This window comes from Protomyctophum bolini (genome assembly GCF_963924005.1).
Source record: "Protomyctophum bolini genome assembly, chromosome: 9".
NCBI lineage: Eukaryota > Metazoa > Chordata > Actinopteri > Myctophiformes > Myctophidae > Protomyctophum > Protomyctophum bolini.
In genome coordinates this window covers 48,302,878-48,322,208 of record NC_137870.1, presented here as the reverse complement: position 1 = coordinate 48,322,208, position 19,331 = coordinate 48,302,878, and the positions used below count along the sequence as shown (strand labels likewise).

General features: G+C 48.0%; 2 protein-coding genes across 2 annotated transcripts in view; both read right to left on the bottom strand.

The window, feature by feature from the left end:
* Positions 1-564: 564 nt before the first annotated feature.
* The window catches only part of LOC308320878 (uncharacterized protein), a 288,416-nt gene continuing 269,649 nt past the window's right edge, over positions 565-19,331 (bottom strand). The window contains exon 21 of the mRNA XM_080771587.1: positions 565-1,033. Coding sequence (XP_080627713.1) covers positions 935-1,033 — 99 coding nt within the window. The 3' untranslated portion in view covers positions 565-934. The remainder of the gene's footprint in view (positions 1,034-19,331) is intronic.
* The window catches only part of LOC308321234 (NLR family CARD domain-containing protein 3-like), a gene marked incomplete at its 3' end in the record, with an annotated part of 36,803 nt that continues 21,744 nt past the window's right edge, over positions 4,273-19,331 (bottom strand). Inside the window, exons 10-14 of the mRNA XM_080772073.1 lie at positions 9,210-9,295; positions 7,412-8,893; positions 6,823-7,165; positions 4,514-4,687; positions 4,273-4,432 (exon numbers count right to left, since the gene is read on the bottom strand). Of these exons, the coding sequence (XP_080628199.1) occupies positions 4,273-4,432; positions 4,514-4,687; positions 6,823-7,165; positions 7,412-8,893; positions 9,210-9,295 (2,245 nt within the window). The remainder of the gene's footprint in view (positions 4,433-4,513; positions 4,688-6,822; positions 7,166-7,411; positions 8,894-9,209; positions 9,296-19,331) is intronic.

Below are 19,331 nucleotides of genomic sequence, written 5' to 3'. Positions count from 1 at the left end.
CACTCACCCTGAACAGCTGTTCAGAGGAGGGTCACACTCACCCTGAACAGCTGTTCATAGGAGGGTCACACTCACCCTGAAAAGCTGCTGATAGGAGGGTCACACTCACCCTGAAAAGCTGCTGATAGGAGGGACTAGCGCCCCTCAAAGAAGGGCCATAGGAGGGTCAAAGAAGGCGTTCAACAGCATGAAATGTAAATATGTTTTTAATCAACACATCTCAAATATAACAACAAATATATAGTTATATAAGATAACAGCATTGTTGTTTTGGGCACATTTCTATTTTAGTTTTAGTCAGTCTTTGGAATAAAACATTTGGCGGGCCTTGATGCGGTCGTAATGACTGTTTTTACACAAAATAGCCGCTCTACAAGCTCACGCTGCGACACACTGGACAGCTTCTCAAAGTCTTTGTCTCTCAGGGCACGACTCAGGTGGAGAGAAGTGGATTGGGTGGATGTTTATCGGAGGTGCCGTGCCCCGTCGCGGTCCATTTGGTTCCATTTGAACCATCTGGATGTGTGTGTGTGTGTGCGTGTGTGTGTGCGCGTGTGTGTGCATGTTTCCTTTTATAGAATAGAAAAGCCAAAAACTAATCTTAAGAAAATAAGAGGGTCTCGACCCACAGGCTGAGAACCACTGTGCTACTTTTACATGTCAACGACCCCAGATGACCCTAACGGTGACCCCAGATGACCCTAACCGTGACCTCAGATCACCCTAACGGTGACCCCAGATGACCCTAAAGGTGACCCCAGATGACCCTAACGGTGACCCCAGATGACCCTAACGGCGACCCCAGATGACCCTAACGGTGACCCCAGATGATCCTAACGGTGACCTCAGATGACCCCAACAGTGATTCCATGGAAACCAAAACATATTGATTATGTAAACACCCCCCCCACCACACCTGGTCCTGATTATTACATTATAATACAACACACTGTCTGTCTGTCCTCACAGCCTGTCTGTCTGTCCTCACAGCCTGTCTGTCTGTCCTCACAGCCTGTCTGTCTGTCCTCACAGCCTGTCTGTCCTCACACAGAGACACAGAGGAGTCAGTGCTAACATAGAACCCAGCGTAGAGCGGTTGAGTGAAGGTGGTCTGGGCGGTGTACAGGTGAGTCAGAGTGTCCTCTAACACTCTGTAGAAGGACAGAGTCCCAGCGGTACGGTCCAGATATACGGCTACTCTGTTGGAGCCAGAGGGACGGATAGGAAGGTATGTCAGCTTACTATTGTGTCTGACAGAGTAAAAGTCACCATGCTGACCATCAGCACAGTACAGCCTCCAGGACCGTTCATTCTCTCCAAGCTGACAGTCCAGACCGGCTCCTTTCCTACTGATGTCTCCGTCAGTCACTCCTATCCCAACCACTCCACTGAACTGTACCTCACTGTAGCAGCGTTCATCTAGACTCTCTGAACTCAGGACCTGAGGCTTTCTATCAAACCTGTCAGGATGGTCAGGATATGAATGACTCTGACCATCCTGACGGGTCACCTTCCTGTTGTTCTCAGACAGAGAGAGGACACAGTGTGCTGTGTTTGTGTCCAGAGTGAGACGCTGGAAATCTGATGAGAAAACAACACAGTACACATTAAATACATCCTTCACTGAATGATACGTGCACGGAGCACGACCACACACGCACGCACGCACGCACGCACGCACGCACGCACGCACGCACGCACGCACGCACACACTTAAATAGCCAACGTATAAAATATGGATGAAGTGTTTAACCCATTTTTGGGCGGGAACCCCTTTTGGTGTTAGCATCATGTTTGCTTTAGCCATTGAAAAATAGCAGATCTACAAGCTCATAGCTATGAGCTTGTAGGTCTGCTATTTTTGAAAAATCGAAGAACGACCCACGGACCATGGAACCCTCCACAGACCCCTGGAACCCCCCACGGACCCCTGGAACCCCCCAAGGACCCCCTGGAACCCTCCACGGACCCCTGGAACCCCCCACGGACCCCCTGGAACCCTCCACGGACCCCTGGAACCCCCCACGGACCCCCTGGAACCCCCCAAGGACCCCCTGGAACCCTCCACAGACCCCTGGAACCCTAACCCTAACCCAAGGACCCCCTGGAACCCCCCACGGACCCCTGGAACCCTCCACGGACCCCCTGGAACCCTCCACGGACCCCTGGAACCCTAACCCTAACCCAAGGACCCCCTGGAACCCTCCAAGGACACACACACACACACACAGTATCAGATGTACAAGCTCAAAGCGTGGCACGCAGTGATGCGCTGTGAGCTTGTAGATCTGCTATTTTTAAATAGCCAACGTATAATATATGGATAAAGTGTTTAACCCATTTTGGGCGGGAACCCCTTTTGGTGTTAGCATCATGTTATGCTTTAGCCATTGAAAAATAGCAGATCTACAAGCTCATAGCGCGCCACCGAGTGGCGCGCTATGAGCTTGTAGGTCTGCTATTTTTGAAAAATCGAAGAACGACCCACGACCCCCCTGGAACCCCCCAAGGACCCCCTGGAACCGTCCACAGACCCCTGGAACCGTCCACAGACCCCTGGAACCGTCCACAGACCCCCTGGAACCCCCCACGGACCCCTGGAACCCCCCAAGGACCCCCTGGAACCCTCCACAGACCCCCTGGAACCGTCCACGGACCCCCTGGAACCCCCCACAGACCCCCTGGAACCCCCCACAGACCCCCTGGAACCCTCCACAGACCCCCTGGAACCCTCCACCCCTGGAACCCTCCACAGACCCCCTGGAACCCCCCACGGACCCCTGGAACCCCCCAAGGACCCCCTGGAACCCCCCACAGACCCCCTAGAACCCTCCACAGACCCCCTGGAACCGTCCACGGACCCCCTGGAACCCCCCACAGACCCCCTGGAACCCCCCACGGACCCCCTGGAACCCCCCACAGACCCCCTGGAACCCCCCACGGACCCCTGGAACCGTCCACAGACCCCTGGAACCCTCCACAGACCCCCTGGAACCCCCCACAGACCCCTGGAACCGTCCACGGACCCCTGGAACCCCCCACAGACCCCCTGGAACCCCCCACGGACCCCTGGAACCCCCCACAGACCCCCTGGAACCCCCCACGGACCCCTGGAACCCCCCACAGACCCCCTGGAACCCTCCACAGACCCCCTGGAACCGTCCACAGACCCCTGGAACCGTCCACGGACCCCCTGGAACCGTCCACAGACCCCCTGGAACCGTCCACAGACCCCTGGAACCGTCCACGGACCCCCTGGAACCGTCCACGGACCCCCTGGAACCCCCCACAGACCCCCTGGAACCGTCCACAGACCCCCTGGAACCCCCCACAGACCCCCTGGAACCCCCCACGGACCCCTGGAACCGTCCACGGACCCCCTGGAACCGTCCACGGACCCCCTGGAACCCCCCACGGACCCCCTGGAACCATCCACAGACCCCCTGGACAGACAGACAGACAGACAGACAGACAGACAGACAGACAGACAGACTCACGTGTTGTAAGGAGTTGAGGTTTAGTCCAGTGTTCTCCTCCATGATTCACACTGTAGGAAGTAGAACAACAATGAATCAAGTCAAAACCTGCTGCTTAATGTCTCACATCGGTCTGTTTTAGTCCCACCAAATATTTACTAAACACATTTTGTCATCATTCTCCCACAGACTCTGTCCAAACATCACACACATTGGTACCATATCTCTGTGGTCATGTGATTAAGACTCTGTCCAAACATCAGACACATTGGTACCATATCTCTGTGGTCATGTGATTAAGACTCTGTCCAAACATCACACACATTGGTACCATATCTCTGTGGTCATGTGATTAAGACTGTCCAAACATCACACACATTGGTACCATATCTCTGTGGTCATGTGATTAACACGTATCTCTCAGATTTGGATTAGATTGAGGAACAAAATGCTCTCTCTCTAGAACCATGGAACATAGACACTATCTACTGTATATTAATCTATGTTATAGAACCATGGAACATAGACACTATCTACTGTATATTAAATCTCTGCTAGAATGAACCATGGATCATATGGTAATATGATATGATAATATGGGAAACTGCATTTATAAAGCGCTTTACATTACAATGTAGTTCACATTCACCCACCGATGGCAGAGGAAAACATGCATGCTCATCGGGAGCTGTTAGGGGTTCAGAGAGTCTTGCTCAAGGACACTTTGACATGTAGCAGCCAGGAGGAGCCGGGAATTTAACCTGGAACCTTTGACGGCCGCTCTACACAAGTCTACTCACTTGACAGTCTCCAGGGCAGCAGACAGCTTCTTCAGAGCAGAGTCTCCTAAGTGGCTGAAGTTCAAGTCCAGCTGTTTCAGCTGGGAGGAGGGGTTGGAGGTCACAGCTGAAGCCAGAGAAGAACAGCCTTCCTCTGTGACTCCACAGCCTGACAACCTGCAGAGAAATACACATTTAACAAAGTGCTGTATTGATGTTCAAGTAGAGATCCACACAGAGAGAACACACATTCTTTACCCCAGGATCTGCAGTCCACACTGTGGACTCTTCAGTAACGCAGAGAGCTGGAGCAGTTGTGATTCCTGCAGGCAGATGAAACTGAGGTCCAATTCTTTCAGATGGAGAAGATTAGAGCTGAGAGCTGAGAGCAGAACTTCAAATCCTGTCTGTGTGAAGGTACAGCCAGCAAGTCTGTAATTACACATGAAATATCTGGACTGAATATCACAGTTTTGGAGTAAAGACCCCAAGAGATGGAAAGAGAAGGCAGGGATAATGTGAAGTAAATCATCATAATCTTAATCTTCCAACATAGGAATTGTGTGTGTGTGTGTGTGTGTGTGTGTGTGTGTGTGTGTGTGTGTGTGTGTGTGTGTGTGTGTGTGTGTGTGTGTGTGTGTCAACATGACTACTGTACATACTGTAATCACTGTACCCCATTAGTTCACATAATGATAATCCCCTAGTAGCCATGATGGATCACATATTGTAGTTACTGTACCGTAGCATTGATAATGATGATCCCCTAGCAGCCATGATGGATCACATATTGTAGTTACTGTACCGTAGCATTGATAATGATAATCCCCTAGTAGCCATGATGGATCACATATTGTAGTTACTGTACCGTAGCATTGATAATGATAATCCCCTAGCAGCCATGATGGATCACATGTTGTAGTTACTGTACCGTAGCATTGATAATGATAATCCCCTAGCAGCCATGATGGATCACATATTGTAGTTACTGTACCGTAGCATTGTGATGTGAGAGTGTGAACTAGACAACACAAACTCTGACCATATTATTATTCTAATCAGTGGGATACCATGATGTCAACTTTATTAACACTCTTATTATTAAGAATCAAACTATAAATAATAAAACAGAACTATTAATAATAATGTGACCTCAGTATCTCCAGATGACAGTTTGGACTCTTCAATGCAGCAGAGAGCAGGTCCATGGATGGATCCTCTATCTCATTATAACTGATGTCCAATTCTCTCAGATGTGAAGGATTAGAGCTGAGAGCTGAAGCCACAATCTCATATTCTGCCTTTTGGAGTAGACAGCCAACAAGTCTGTAAATGTAGATGATGAAAAATCAGTGATCATCAACACAGATTAGATCAAATTCATGTTCAATGAAATGAACTATAAAGTGTAATATAAATGTACCAATGTCTAGTTGGTCAGATATTGACAGGTCATATAAGAACAGTCTAGTTGGTCAGATATTGACAGGTCATATAAGAACAGTCTAGTTGGTCAGATATTGACAGGTCATTTAAGAACAGTCTAGTTGGTCAGATATTGACAGGTCATATAAGAACAGTCTAGTTGGTCAGATATTGACAGGTCATATAAGAACAGTCTAGTTGGTCAGATATTGACAGGTCATATAAGAACAGTCTAGTTGGTCAGATATTGACAGGTCATTTAAGAACAGTCTAGTTGGTCAGATATTGACAGGTCATATAAGAACAGTCTAGTTGGTCAGATATTGACAGGTCATATAAGAACAGTCTAGTTGGTCAGATATTGACAGGTCATATAAGAACAGTAAAGTTGGTCAGATATTGACAGGTCATATAAGAACAGTAAAGTTGGTCAGATATTGACAGGTCATATAAGAACAGTCTAGTTGGTCAGATATTGACAGGTCATATAAGAACAGTCTAGGATGGTCAGATATTGACAGGTCATATAAGAACAGTGATGGTCAGATATTGACAGGTCATATAAGAACAGTCTAGTTGGTCAGATATTGACAGGTCATATAAGAACAGTCCAGTTGGTCAGATATTGACAGGTCATATAAGAACAGGTCATATAAGAACAGGGAACCAGAAAACATCAAAGTGAAAGACAGATAATCTGTATTAACCCATTCTGACCTGAGATCAGATTCTAAAAATGTCTTCTACATCCTGACAGTTTTCTGAAAAAGCTATGTTTCTATGTCAGTCGTTCTTCGATTAAAATAGCAGACCTACAAGCTCATAGCGCGCCACTTGGTGGCGCGCTATGAGCTTGTAGATCTGCTATTTTTCAATAGCTAAAGCATAACATAATGCTAACACCAAAAGGGGTTTCCCGCCCCAAAATGGTTTAATACTACATTGATTGATCTATGAATGTTCTCTTTTTTTTTTCTTTGTTCTCTGTGAGTGTCAGTCAGTTCCATTTAGGCAACACACACACACACACACACACACACACACACACACACACACACACAGAGAGACCCGATTATTATTATAGTAATTAGGTGTGATGGTAGATTGATTCTAACAGGTTTTCTATCCACATGACTACTAACCGAGCCTTTCTGCTGTTCCTCACAGCTGGGAGTAGTCTGGCTCCCCCCCCCCATGCTCCTGTTGGTATGTTGGTATTGTATTGGTGCAGGTCCAACTCCTCCAGAACCTCCTCTGACGTCAGCAGCATATAGGCCAGAGCTGAACACTGGCTCTGAGACAGTTCTGTCTTTGATCTGTCCGCTGACTTCAGGTACTGTTGGATCTCCTGATGTACTGAGAGGTCGTTCATCTCCATCAGACAGTGGAAGATGTTGATGAATCTGTCAGGAGAGAGACTCTGATCTTTCATTTCCATCTTCTTCAGGTTGTTGATGACTCTCTGGATGCTCTCTGGACTGTTCTCTGTGTGACCCAGCAGGCCTCCTAACAGACTCTGGTTGGACTCCAGCGAGAGGCCATGAAGGAAGCGGACAAAGAGGTCCAGGTGGCCGTTCTTACTCTTCAGGGCTTTTTCGCTGGCTCTCTGCAGGAAGACCTCCAAGGAACTGACATCATCTCCCAGGAATGTCTTCAGTACCTTCATGTTCTTCTGTGTGTCTTCTTCTTCTTCTCCTCCTCCTCCTCCTCCTCCTCCTCCTCCTCCCATACTCTTCAGGGATTCTTCAATGGCTCTCTGCAGGAAGACGTCGTCTTCGTCTTCTCCTCCTCCTCCTCCTCCTCCTCCTCCTCCTCCTCCTCCTTCCATACTCATCAGGGATTCTGCGATGGCTCTCTGCAGGAAGACGTCGTCTCCTCCTCCTCCTCCTCCTCCTCCTCCTCCTCCTCCTCCTCCTCCCAGGGATGTCTTCAGTACCTTCATGTTCTTCTGTGTGAAACAGTGCATCAGGTAGACTGCAGCCAGGAACTCCTGGATGCTCAGATGAACAAAGCTGTAGATCTTTCTCTGAGATTGAACGGTCTCTTCTTTGAAGATCTCTGTGCACACTCCCGAGTACAGCGCGGCGTGGTTCACATCGAGACCACACTCTTCCAGGTCTTCTTGGTAGAACATGAGGCTGCCTTTCTCCAGATGTACAAACGCCAGCAGGCACAGCTGCAGAAGAACATCCCTGTCAGTCTCGCCATACTTCGTCTTCATCTTTTTTATCATGAGCGATATGAAGAGGCTGAACATCCCGGTCAGGTTCTTGGGCATCTGTCCTCTCTTGCCTGTCTTCACCAGGTCCTCCACAACGGTAGCGGTCATCCAACAGAAGACTGGGATGTGACACATGATGTGGATGCTCTTTGATGTCTTCACGTGTGAGATGATGGTGCTGGCCAGCTCCTCATCATCACTGAACATCTTCCTGAAGAACTCCTCCTTCTGGGGGTCTGTGAACCCTCGTATTTCTGTCACCATGTCAACGCATTCAGGAGGGATCTGATTGGCTGCTGCAGGTCTGGTGGTTATCCAGAGGAGAGCCGAGGGGAGCAGATTCCTCTTGATGAGGTTCGTCAACAGCAGGCCCACCGATGATGTCACCGTGACATCAGAGATGACGTCATTGTTGTCGAAGTCGTCAGAATCGACGTCGATGTTCTGGAATTTCAGCGGAAACCTGCTTTCATCGAGACCATCGAAGATGAAGCCAACTTTCCAGGCAGCGAGCTCCTCTGCTGTGACCTTCTCTAACGTTGGATGGAAAACATGGATCAGTGAGAGAAGACTGTGCTGCTGATCTCGGACCAAGTTCAGCTCCCGGAATGCGAAGAGAACCAGGAGATTGATGTCTTGGTTCTCCAAACCTCTCGCCCAGTCCAGAGCGAACTTACGCACGGAGAATGTCTTCCCGATGCCAGCGATGCCATTGGTCAGAACTCTGCTGCTGGGTGTGTCTCTGCCAGGGAGGAGGGTCTTAAAGATGGAACGGCACTTGATTATGACGTCATAGAGGGTCTTCATGCTGGAGGCGGTCTCAAGCTGCCACACCTCATGTTGCTGATTAACCCCTTCACTCCCTCCCGCTGATAGGTGGAGGTCTGTGTAGATGTCGGAGAGGGAGGAGGGCTCTTCAGTGACGTATGCCACATGTTCAAGACCGTCCAAAGTGACCCTATAGACCTTTAAATACTCCGGCAGACGGACATCTGATATGAGGAGACAATTAATACATGTTAAACATTATGCTTCATTTACAACTTTACATTGAACAATCCATAGCATTAGAACTATGTATATATCCTCCAGAAAATCTGAATTTGTAAAAGAAAAAAGGAGAGAATTGGCTAAAATAAAAAACATTGGATGGTTTTTTTAGTCTAAATGTATGTGTTTATCATCAGTATTTGTATTTGGACAATGAGACAGGAATACAACGAGTATATTTAATCTGATGAGTCTGCTGCTATTTAAACATTTCATTCATTGAAATAAAATGTTGGTGTAAAATGTGTCCAGTCTTACTGTGTCCAGGTGTGGTTCGACTGAATGTCTTCTGTCCAGGTGTGTTTCTGAATGTCTTCTGTCCAGGTGTGTTTCTGAATGTCTCTCTGTGGAGATGAAGACAATATAATACATATAGATGAAGACAATAGAATATATACATATAGATACATATAGATGAAGACAATATAATATATACATATAGATGAAGACAATAGAATATATACATATAGATACATATAGATGAAGACAATATAATATATACATATAGATGAAGACAATAGAATATATACATATAGATGAAGACAATGGAATATATACATATAGATACATATTAGGGCTGCACGATTAATATAATTGTAATCGAAATCGCGATTTTTGGATTTGGACGAATGTCAAAAAAAGAAAATCGTTTTCCCCTTTAACTAGGGCATTTACGGTAAATCTCTCTCGCACTCGGCTGCAGGCTGCCAGGGGGAGCGATAGGTCTGCCAGGGGGAGCGATAGGTCTGCCAGGGGGAGCGATAGGTCTGCCAGGGGGAGCGATAGGTCTGCCAGGGGGAGCGATAGGTCTGCGATATGCGATGGCCCATACTATGACGAGACAGAATCTAAATGGAAAAGGATTAGGACTACAGATTCTAAATGGTAAAGGATTAGGACTACAGATTCTAAATGGTAAAGGATTAGGACTACAGATTCTAAATGGTAAAGGATTAGGACTACAGATTCTAAATGGTAAAGGGTTAGGACTACAGAATCTAAATGGTAAAGGATTAGGACTACAGATTCTAAATGGTAAAGGATTAGGACTACAGATTCTAAATGGTAAAGGATTAAGACTACAGATTCTAAATGGTAAAGGATCAGGACTACAGAATCTAAATGGTAAAGGATTAGGACTACAGATTCTAAATGGTAAAGGATCAGGACTACAGAATCTAAATGGTAAAGGATCAGGACTACAGAATCTAAATGGTAAAGGATCAGGACTACAGAATCTAAATGGTAAAGGATCAGGACTACAGATTCTAAATGGTAAAGGATTAGGCTCCTGGAGCAAAATGGGCCGGCTCGCGGACCAAAAGGGTTTTCAACTCCCGTGCTTATGGATTGAACGTGGATGCAGCCCTAGTGTGTGTGTAATAAAGACTGTGTGTATGCATCTGACTGCGCACAGTGTGTGTGTGTGTGTGTGTGTGTAATAAAGACGGTGTGTATGCATCTGACTGCGCACAGTGTGTGTGTGTGTGTGTGTAATAAAGACGGTGTGTATGCATCTGACTGCGCACAGTGCTGTGTGTGTGTGTGTGTAATAAAGACTGTGTGTATGCATCTGACTGCGCACAGTGTGTGTGTGTGTGTAATAAAGACTGTGTGTATGCATCTGACTGTGCACAGTGTGTGTGTGTGTGTGTGTGTGTGTGTGTGTGTGTGTGTGTGTGTGTGTAATTGTGACGGCCCCCTGGGTATATTGTATGGTACTATATATTAGGGTGTATAGTATGTTATATTATGTGGTCTGGTGTACTTTATATATTATAGTTGTTATTCACTTTGGTTAGTCATTTATAGTTCTTTACTTAGTTTATTCTAATTTCTGTTCTCCTCCTCTTGCAGTGGATTGGGGAGCAGAGCTGTGACATGACAATCAGTCAAGCGGCGGCACCTGGGCCCGGTGCCGACGCCCTGTATATAAGCCTGTCTCCCCAGTCCCTTCCTCAGCTCTGTAGTATTCAGTTCTCCTCTGCCCTTCTCCCACCATGCACCTTTTCAGCATTTGAGTTAATACATACAACACGCACACACATCTCACTCATGCATACTCGCACTACACTACGGACTACTGATTTCCACACCTCATCTGTTTGACCTTTGATTTGGGTATGATTTAACTTAATCCTTATTTTGATGACTTAAATAAATTAATATTTCTTTTGAGTACTGTGTCTCCCCTGTATCTTTTGTTGTGTACTTGGCTCCCCTAGGCCAGGTATCTAACAAATGGGGGCTCGTCCGGGATGATGTCACAGCAGAAAGAGTTGATGTTGTTGCAGGCTAAAATGATGGCCGACACCGCTGAGGCGAAATATACAATCGAAAAAATGAAACATGATGCTGAACAGGTGAAATGGCAAGTAGAGCAAAACAGGCTAGACCTGATAAGGGACGGTAAAATTCCAGCTGTTGCACAAGTGTCCACCACAGGACCTGCTGAGTCCGCAGGGGGTTTCGATGTAAGTGGGAATTTACGTTTGGTCCCAAAATTTAATGAACGTGATCCAGAGGCATTGTTTGCCATGTTCGAGCGTATGGCTGAAGTGCGTAATTGGCCTGACTCTGCGCGCACATTGTTGTTGCAGTGCGTTTTGACTGGCAGGGCGCAGGAGGTTTATTCGGCGATGAGCGTGGCTGACAGCCAGAATTATACTCGGTTCTGAAGTCGTTTGAGCTCGTCCCCGAGGCATATCGCCAGCGTTTTAGGTTCAGGAAGAAACATGACAAACAGAGTCATCTAGAATTCGCACGTGACCTGACTACCAGTTTTACGCGCTGGTATAATGCCTCGGAAGTAACCGATTTCGACGAGCTATGTGATCTAATGATCTTGGAGCAGTTCAAAAACTCCGTTCCACCTCGAGTGGCGACGTACATCAACGAGCAGAAAGCGCGCAACGCAACAGACGCAGCGGCGCTCGCTGATGATTTTGTCTTGACGCACCGTGGAGAGTTTAAAGCGGACGGTGGCAACACTGCTAGTGAGTCTCTCGGCCGATCTGATAAACCTTTTCCTGCTGAAGCTAAAAGTAATTCTAATGGCAGTGGTAATTTGCGTGAGCCAGACAACAAGGTGTGCAATTACTGTCATAAACGGGGCCATTGGAAGTCTGAATGTTTTAGGTTGAATGGAAACCCCAGGACTCATAATTTTGCAGGACATTCGCAACCAAAAGGGGCTGGCGCAGCCGCTCCACGTCCGGTGTCCACTTGTGCTACACCAAATTGCGGCCCAAATAGGGACACGTCAGTTGCAGCACTGGAATCTTACCGCCCGTTCATCATGAAAGGCTCTGTGGCTTTGCTGCAAAATGGAAAAGAAGTGCCAGTAACTATTTTGAGGGACACAGGTGCTTTTGACTCATTTATTCAGGCTGGTGTACTCCCTTTAACTCAGGATTCTGACACGGGTGACAAGGTGCCTATCCGTGGCATAGATATGAATATTCTGTGGGTTCCCTTGCATAACGTTTTGCTCAAATGTGAATTATTCCAGGGGGAAGCGAAGCTTGCTGTGCGCCCAGCGCTGCCGATCCCAGGGGTGACGGTGATTCTGGGAAACGACCTGGTTGGTGCTCGGGTGTGGGCAACAGTTCCTCCACCGGCAGTGGTGACGTCTATTCCTTTGCTAACTGGGGGGATGGATAAAAGTGAACGTGACTTTCCGGAGGTTTTCTCAGCATGTGCGGTGACACGTGCAATGGCTAAGTTAAAGGGGAACTCTGAGGCAAAAGAATCAGTTAAGTCTAAGTCTGTATCAGATGCATACACTGTTTGTATGCATCTGACTGCGCACAGTGCTGTGTGTGTGTAATAAAGACGGTGTGTATGCATCTGACTGCGCACAGTGCTGTGTGTGTGTGTGTAATAAAGACGGTGTGTATGCATCTGACTGCGCACAGTGTGTGTGTGTGTGTGTGTGTGTGTGTGTGTAATAAAGACGGTGTGTATGCATCTGACTGCGCACAGTGCTGTGTGTGTGTGTGTGTAATAAAGACGGTGTGTATGCATCTGACTGCGCACAGTGCTGTGTGTGTGTGTAATAAAGACTGTGTGTATGCATCTGACTGCGCACAGTGTGTGTGTGTGTGTGTGTGTGTGTGTGTAATAAAGACTGTGTGTATGCATCTGACTGCGCACAGTGTGTGTGTGTGTGTGTGTGTGTGTGTGTGTAATAAAGACGGTGTGTATGCATCTGACTGCGCACAGTGCTGTGTGTGTGTGTAATAAAGACTGTGTGTATGCATCTGACTGCGCACAGTGTGTGTGTGTGTGTGTGTAATAAAGACTGTGTGTATGCATCTGACTGCGCACAGTGCTGTGTGTGTGTGTAATAAAGACTGTGTGTATGCATCTGACTGCGCACAGTGTGTGTGTGTGTGTGTGTGTAATAAAGACTGTGTGTATGCATCTGACTGCGCACAGTGTGTGTGTGTGTGTGTGTGTGTGTGTGTGTGAGTTCTCCATGGATCGCCACCTTGCCGTGGTGGAGAACCTTGCGTGTTCCAATGAACCTAAGAGCGATGCCGTCGGGAGCTTATTTTTGCTCCTGGTAGGGTCACCCATGGCGGTAAGGTCGCGGGGGAGGTTCCAGACAAAGTGCGATCCAAACAAAGTCCCCAACGGCGGAAGTGGCGGAGGATGACACTGTAAGTCACAACGGCACTGAAGGCGGATGAAGGCTGCAACAGAGGGTGGTCTCCAGTCGTCATGGACTCCATGCCATTGGATTCAGGCCCCTCTCTGTCAAGGACCGTGTGGTGGCTGCAGGCGCATCAGTCTCCCCACGTAAAAAGACATCACGCGCAGGCGTCCTCCTGAAAAGGAACCCCTCCATTCTACACTCTGGACATTAAGAAAAGACCTGTGGCGCCCAGGAAGTGGTAACGGGGGCAGGACAGTGAAGTCCGGCAGTCCCTAGCCACAACCTGGCACACAGGCGATGGGTGTTTAGTTCAGTCGCTAAGCTCAAGGACTTGAGGCAGATAGAGCTTTTCGGCAGTGGCACCCATGACTGAGCAGCCCTATTCAGGGTCCACTCTGCTCACCCCAGTAGGGGAAGGGGTTAGAAAAGGTACCCTAAACATAGCCTGCCTCACAATATCCTGTCTGGAATACCGCATCCAGAGGGACCACCATTACGCGGTCAGAAACAAAAAATTAAAAAATTACGTATTGGAGCCTGGAATGTGCGGACCCTCACGGACAACCAAGCCAGTGATCGACCTGAAAGAAGAACTGCTATCGTCTCCAGAGAGCTAAGGAAGTTCCAGATTGATATTGCAGCACTCTCCGAGACCCGCCTGGCTGATGAAGGGCAGCTAAAGGAGGAAAAGGGCGGATATACTTTCTTTTGGAAAGGGAAGCCTGCAAATGAGCCACGAATCCATGGTGTGGGTTTCGCAATCAAGAACTGCCTCATTAACCACCTCCATGAACTCCCTGTGGGCATCAACGAGCGCCTAATGACCATACGTCTGATGCTTGCCAGTAGTCAGATGGCCACCGTTATTAGTGCCTACGCACCAACGCTTGATGCACAGGATGAAGTAAAGGAGGCCTTCTATGCTGACCTGGACAAAATTCTATCTGAAGTTCCCAAGGAGGACAAGTTAATCCTTCTTGGAGATTTCAATGCCAGAGTGGGACGAAACCACCACCTATGGAGGGGCACGTTGGGGAGAGAAGGAGTTGGAAACACAAACTCCAATGGCATACTACTGTTAACCAAGTGCTCAGAGCACAACCTGGTCATCACCAACACACTTTTCCGTCAGAAAACCAAGTTCAAAACATCATGGATGCATCCTCGCTCCAAACTATGGCATCTCATCGACTATGTAATTGTCTGCTCCAAAGACCACCGCGATGTCCTTAACACCAGAGCAATGACCAGTGCAGACGACTGCTGGACTGACCATCGCCTCATTCGCTCCATCATGTCTATTCGCTTAATGCGGAAAAGAAGGGTGCAGAAAGGACAGTGCCGGCCAAAGCTTAACATCGACTTGTTGGGTGACACCACCTACCAACAACAGCTGCAGGATGCTCTTAGCACAGCTTTGCCCCAACAGTACCCGGAGGATACTGAGACACACTGGGGCATACTGTCCACTGCCATCATGAACTCCTGCAAAAACATCCTTGGTCACAAAAAGCGGAGACATCAAGACTGGTATGATGAGAATGACACAGAGATTCAGCAACTCATTGACTTCAAGCGGAAAACTTTCATCACCTGGCAAAATAACATCCACTGCAAGGTGAAAAGAGAAGCCCATGCTAAAGCGAAGGCAGCCGTCCAAACGCAAGTTAGGAAACTGAAGAACCAGTGGTGGACAAAGAAGGCTCTGGAAATCCAGCAGCTTGCCGACTCTGGGGATACAAGAGGATTCTTTGATGCCACAAGAGCAGTATATGGTCCCAGACACCGCTGCCTAACCCCCCTTCGCTCAAAAGATGGGCTCTTGCTTCTGAAGGACAATGAGGCAATAGCAAACAGGTGGAAAGAGCACTATAAGGACCTCTTAAACAGGGATACTATTCCTGAGATGGAGGCTCTTGAGCGACTCCCCCAAAAACCCTTTGTTGAAAGCATGGGAGAACCACCCAGCCTGGATGAGGTGATGGATGCGATTAAGAACATGAGAAACAACAAGGCTGCTGGACCCGACGGCATCCCAGCAGAAGTCCTAAAGAAAGGAGGACCCGACCTTCTTAAGCACATCCATGCCCTGCTTCATAAAATCTGGGAAGAAGAAGAAATCCCTGTACAGCTTAGGGATGCCTTAATTGTCTCCATCTTTAAGAAGGGAGACAAGGCAGACTGCGGTAACTACCGTGGCATTTCTCTCCTTTCCACCATAGGGAAGGCCCTAGCTCGCGTGCTGGCCAACAGACTCACTCCCCTGTCAGAAAACATCCTTCCTGAGTCTCAGAGTGGATTTCGCCCAAACAGAGGCACTACTGACATGATTTTCACTATTCGCCAACTGCAAGAAAAATGCCGGGAACAAAATCTAGCACTATACATGGCCTTCATAGACCTCACCAAAGCCTTTGACTCAGTGAACCGCCAAGCCCTCTGGCTGGTTCTGGCAAAGATTGGCTGCCCAGAAAAGTTTGTCCGGGTACTGAGACTGTTGCATGATAACATGTCAGCCACAGTACTTAGCGGCAGTGGAGACGAAACTGAACCCTTTCGGGTCGACACAGGAGTCAAACAGGGATGTGTCATCGCTCCAACACTATTCTCAATCTTTATTGCTGCTATCCTCCATCTCACAAGCATGCATCTGCCCCAGGGAGTCGACATCATGTACAGGACTGACGGTCAACTCCTCAACATCAACCGTTTCAGGGCTAAAGGTCAAACCACCACCATATCAATCATGGAGCTGCAGTATGCGGATGACAACGCCCTTGTAGCCCTCTCAGAAGAGGACCTACAGTCCATCTTATCCGCCTTTGCGAAAGCATACCAACAGCTTGGTCTGGCCATAAATATAAAAAAGACCCAAATCCTCCACCAACCACCACCAAACAGCAGTACACCAGTCCTACCCCCCAACATCTCCATCGACAACATCACACTGGAAAATGTGGACCACTTCCCATACCTCGGCAGCCTCCTATCCTCAAAAGCTGTCATCGATGATGAAATACAACATCGCCTCAGTTGTGCCAGTGGCTCCTTCTCAAGGCTAAGGAAGAGAGTCTTTGAGAACCGCGACCTCCAACCAAAGACCAAAATCTTGGTATACAAAGCTGTGGTTCTCCCCACCCTTCTGTATGGGTCAGAAGCCTGGACCACATACAGCAGGCACATAAAGGCACTTGAGACGTACCATCAGAGGTGTCTCCGGAAAATCCTCAGGATAAGCTGGGAGGATCGGCGCACCAACACCAGCGTCCTGGAGGAGGCAAACTTTCACACCATCACTGCCACCATTGCCCAAAACCAGCTCAGATGGACTGGCCATGTTGTCCGCATGCCTGACTCTCGCCTCCCAAAACAAGTCCTGTACTCACAGCTTGTTAAAGGGAAACGGGCCCCGGGAGGTCAAAAGAAGAGGTATAAGGACAACATTAAAACAAACTTAAAGAAGTGCCACATTGACCTCAAAGCTTGGGAAGACAAGGCAACAGACAGGACGACCTGGAGAAACCTTGTCCGTGAGGGTGCCGCAAAATATGATGACGACCTCCGCCATGCTGCACAGGACAAGCGCAGACTCAGGAAGGAGAGAGCATCCAATAAACCATCCAATAAACCGGTCCAACCCAAACCCACCACTACATTCCCCTGTCCACACTGCACCAGAATAATCGGGTCCAGAATCGGCCTCCATCGCCACCTGACGACCCACAAGGACCAATAAGGAGGACAGTCATACTCGGATACGAGTGACCGCCGATGATGATGGTGTGTGTGTAATAAAGACGGTGTGTATGCATCTGACTGCGCACAGTGCTGTGTGTGTGTAATAAAGACTGTGTGTATGCATCTGACTGCGCACAGTGTGTGTGTGTGTGTGTGTGTGTGTGTGTGTGTGTGTGTAATAAAGACTGTGTGTATGCATCTGACTGCGCACAGTGTGTGTGTGTGTGTGTGTAATAAAGACGGTGTGTATGCATCTGACTGCGCACAGTGCTGTGTGTGTGTAATAAAGACTGTGTGTATGCATCTGACTGCGCACAGTGTGTGTGTGTGTGTGTGTAATAAAGACTGTGTGTATGCATCTGACTGCGCACAGTGTGTGTGTGTGTGTGTGTGTGTAATAAAGATGGTGTGTATGCATCTGACTGCGCACAGTGTGTGTGTGTGTGTGTGTGTGTAATAAAGACTGTGTGTATGCATCTGACTGCGCACAGTGTGTGTGTGTGTGTGTGTGTAATAAAAACTGTGTGTATGCATCTGACTGCGCACAGTGTGTGTGTGTGTGTGTAATAAAGACTGTGTGTATGCATCTGACTGCGCACAGTGTGTGTGTGTGTGTGTGTGTAATAAAGACGGTGTGTATGCATCTGACTGCGCACAGTGCTGTGTGTGTGTGTAATAAAGACGGTGTGTATGCATCTGACTGCGCACAGTGCTGTGCAGTGTGCTTTGTAGTGTGCACAGCGTGTTATACTCATAGACTGTAAAAAATATGGACAAAGCGTTCCGCGGGTCTAACATGAACGTAAAATGAAGCCTGTCAGTCCTTGCAATGGAAGTCGCCATCTTTCTAGATCCGTTTGGGCCCAGCTGGCCATTGGCTGGCCCAGACAACGAGGCGGGACTTCCCCCCTTCTTCTCCGTTGGTTTTTATTTTGACTCGAGTGGGAGGGGAATCCCTATCATAGACTGTAACGGCAGCCACGCCCCTCAGAACATACACGACTTTATGCTAATTTTTTAAATTAATGGGACCATAATTTTCCAAAAAGAATATTATGACATTAGAAATGAGACTTTAAACTAGTGACTAGTCTAGGTGAAGTTGGGCCCAAATACATGGACTTCTATGGGGCTATGGGTTTTTCTGGGTCCAATGACAGCGCCACAACAGGCCATTATATGAACTTTCATTTCCTTAGTGGCTTCACAAAATATCTGTCTGACTGCCCCCCTGGTTATACTATAGCTATATTTATTAATCAACGTAGTTACTGAACATGTGAGGGTACTATACCCTAGGGGACACGGGGAGAACATGTGAGGGTACTATACCCTAGGGGACACGGGGAGAACATGTGAGGGTACTATACCCTAGGGGACACGGGGAGAACATGTGAGGGTACTATACCCTAGGGGACACGGGGAGAACATGTGAGGGTACTATACCCTAGTAGTTACTGAACATGTGAGGGTACTATACCCTAGGGCGGTGTTTCCCAACCTGTGTTTCCCAACATGTGAGGGTACTATACCCTAGGGCGGTGTTTCCCAACCTGTGTTTCCCAACATGTGAGGGTACTATACCCTAGGGCGGTGTTTCCCAACCTGTGTTTCCCAACCGGAGCTTTGGTGCTCCGTTTGATGTGTCCAGGTGTTCCTCCTGATAACCCTGATTTGACCCAAATTATCACTATCCCTGCCCCGAAATAGCTACTGAGCTGCAGGCTTCATATTGTTGCGTCGACAACCTAATTAGACGTGCGACGACAACAACAACGGCGGAACAATAGACTCGAACGACCATCGGCCATAGGAATGTTAAAGGCGTGTTATACTCATAGACTGTAAAAAATATGGACAAAGCGCTCCGCGGGTCTAACATGAACGTAAAATGAAGCCTGTCAGTCCTTGCAATGGAAGTCGCCATCTTTCTAGATCCGTTTGGGCCCAGCTGGCCATTGGCTGGCCCAGACAACGAGGCG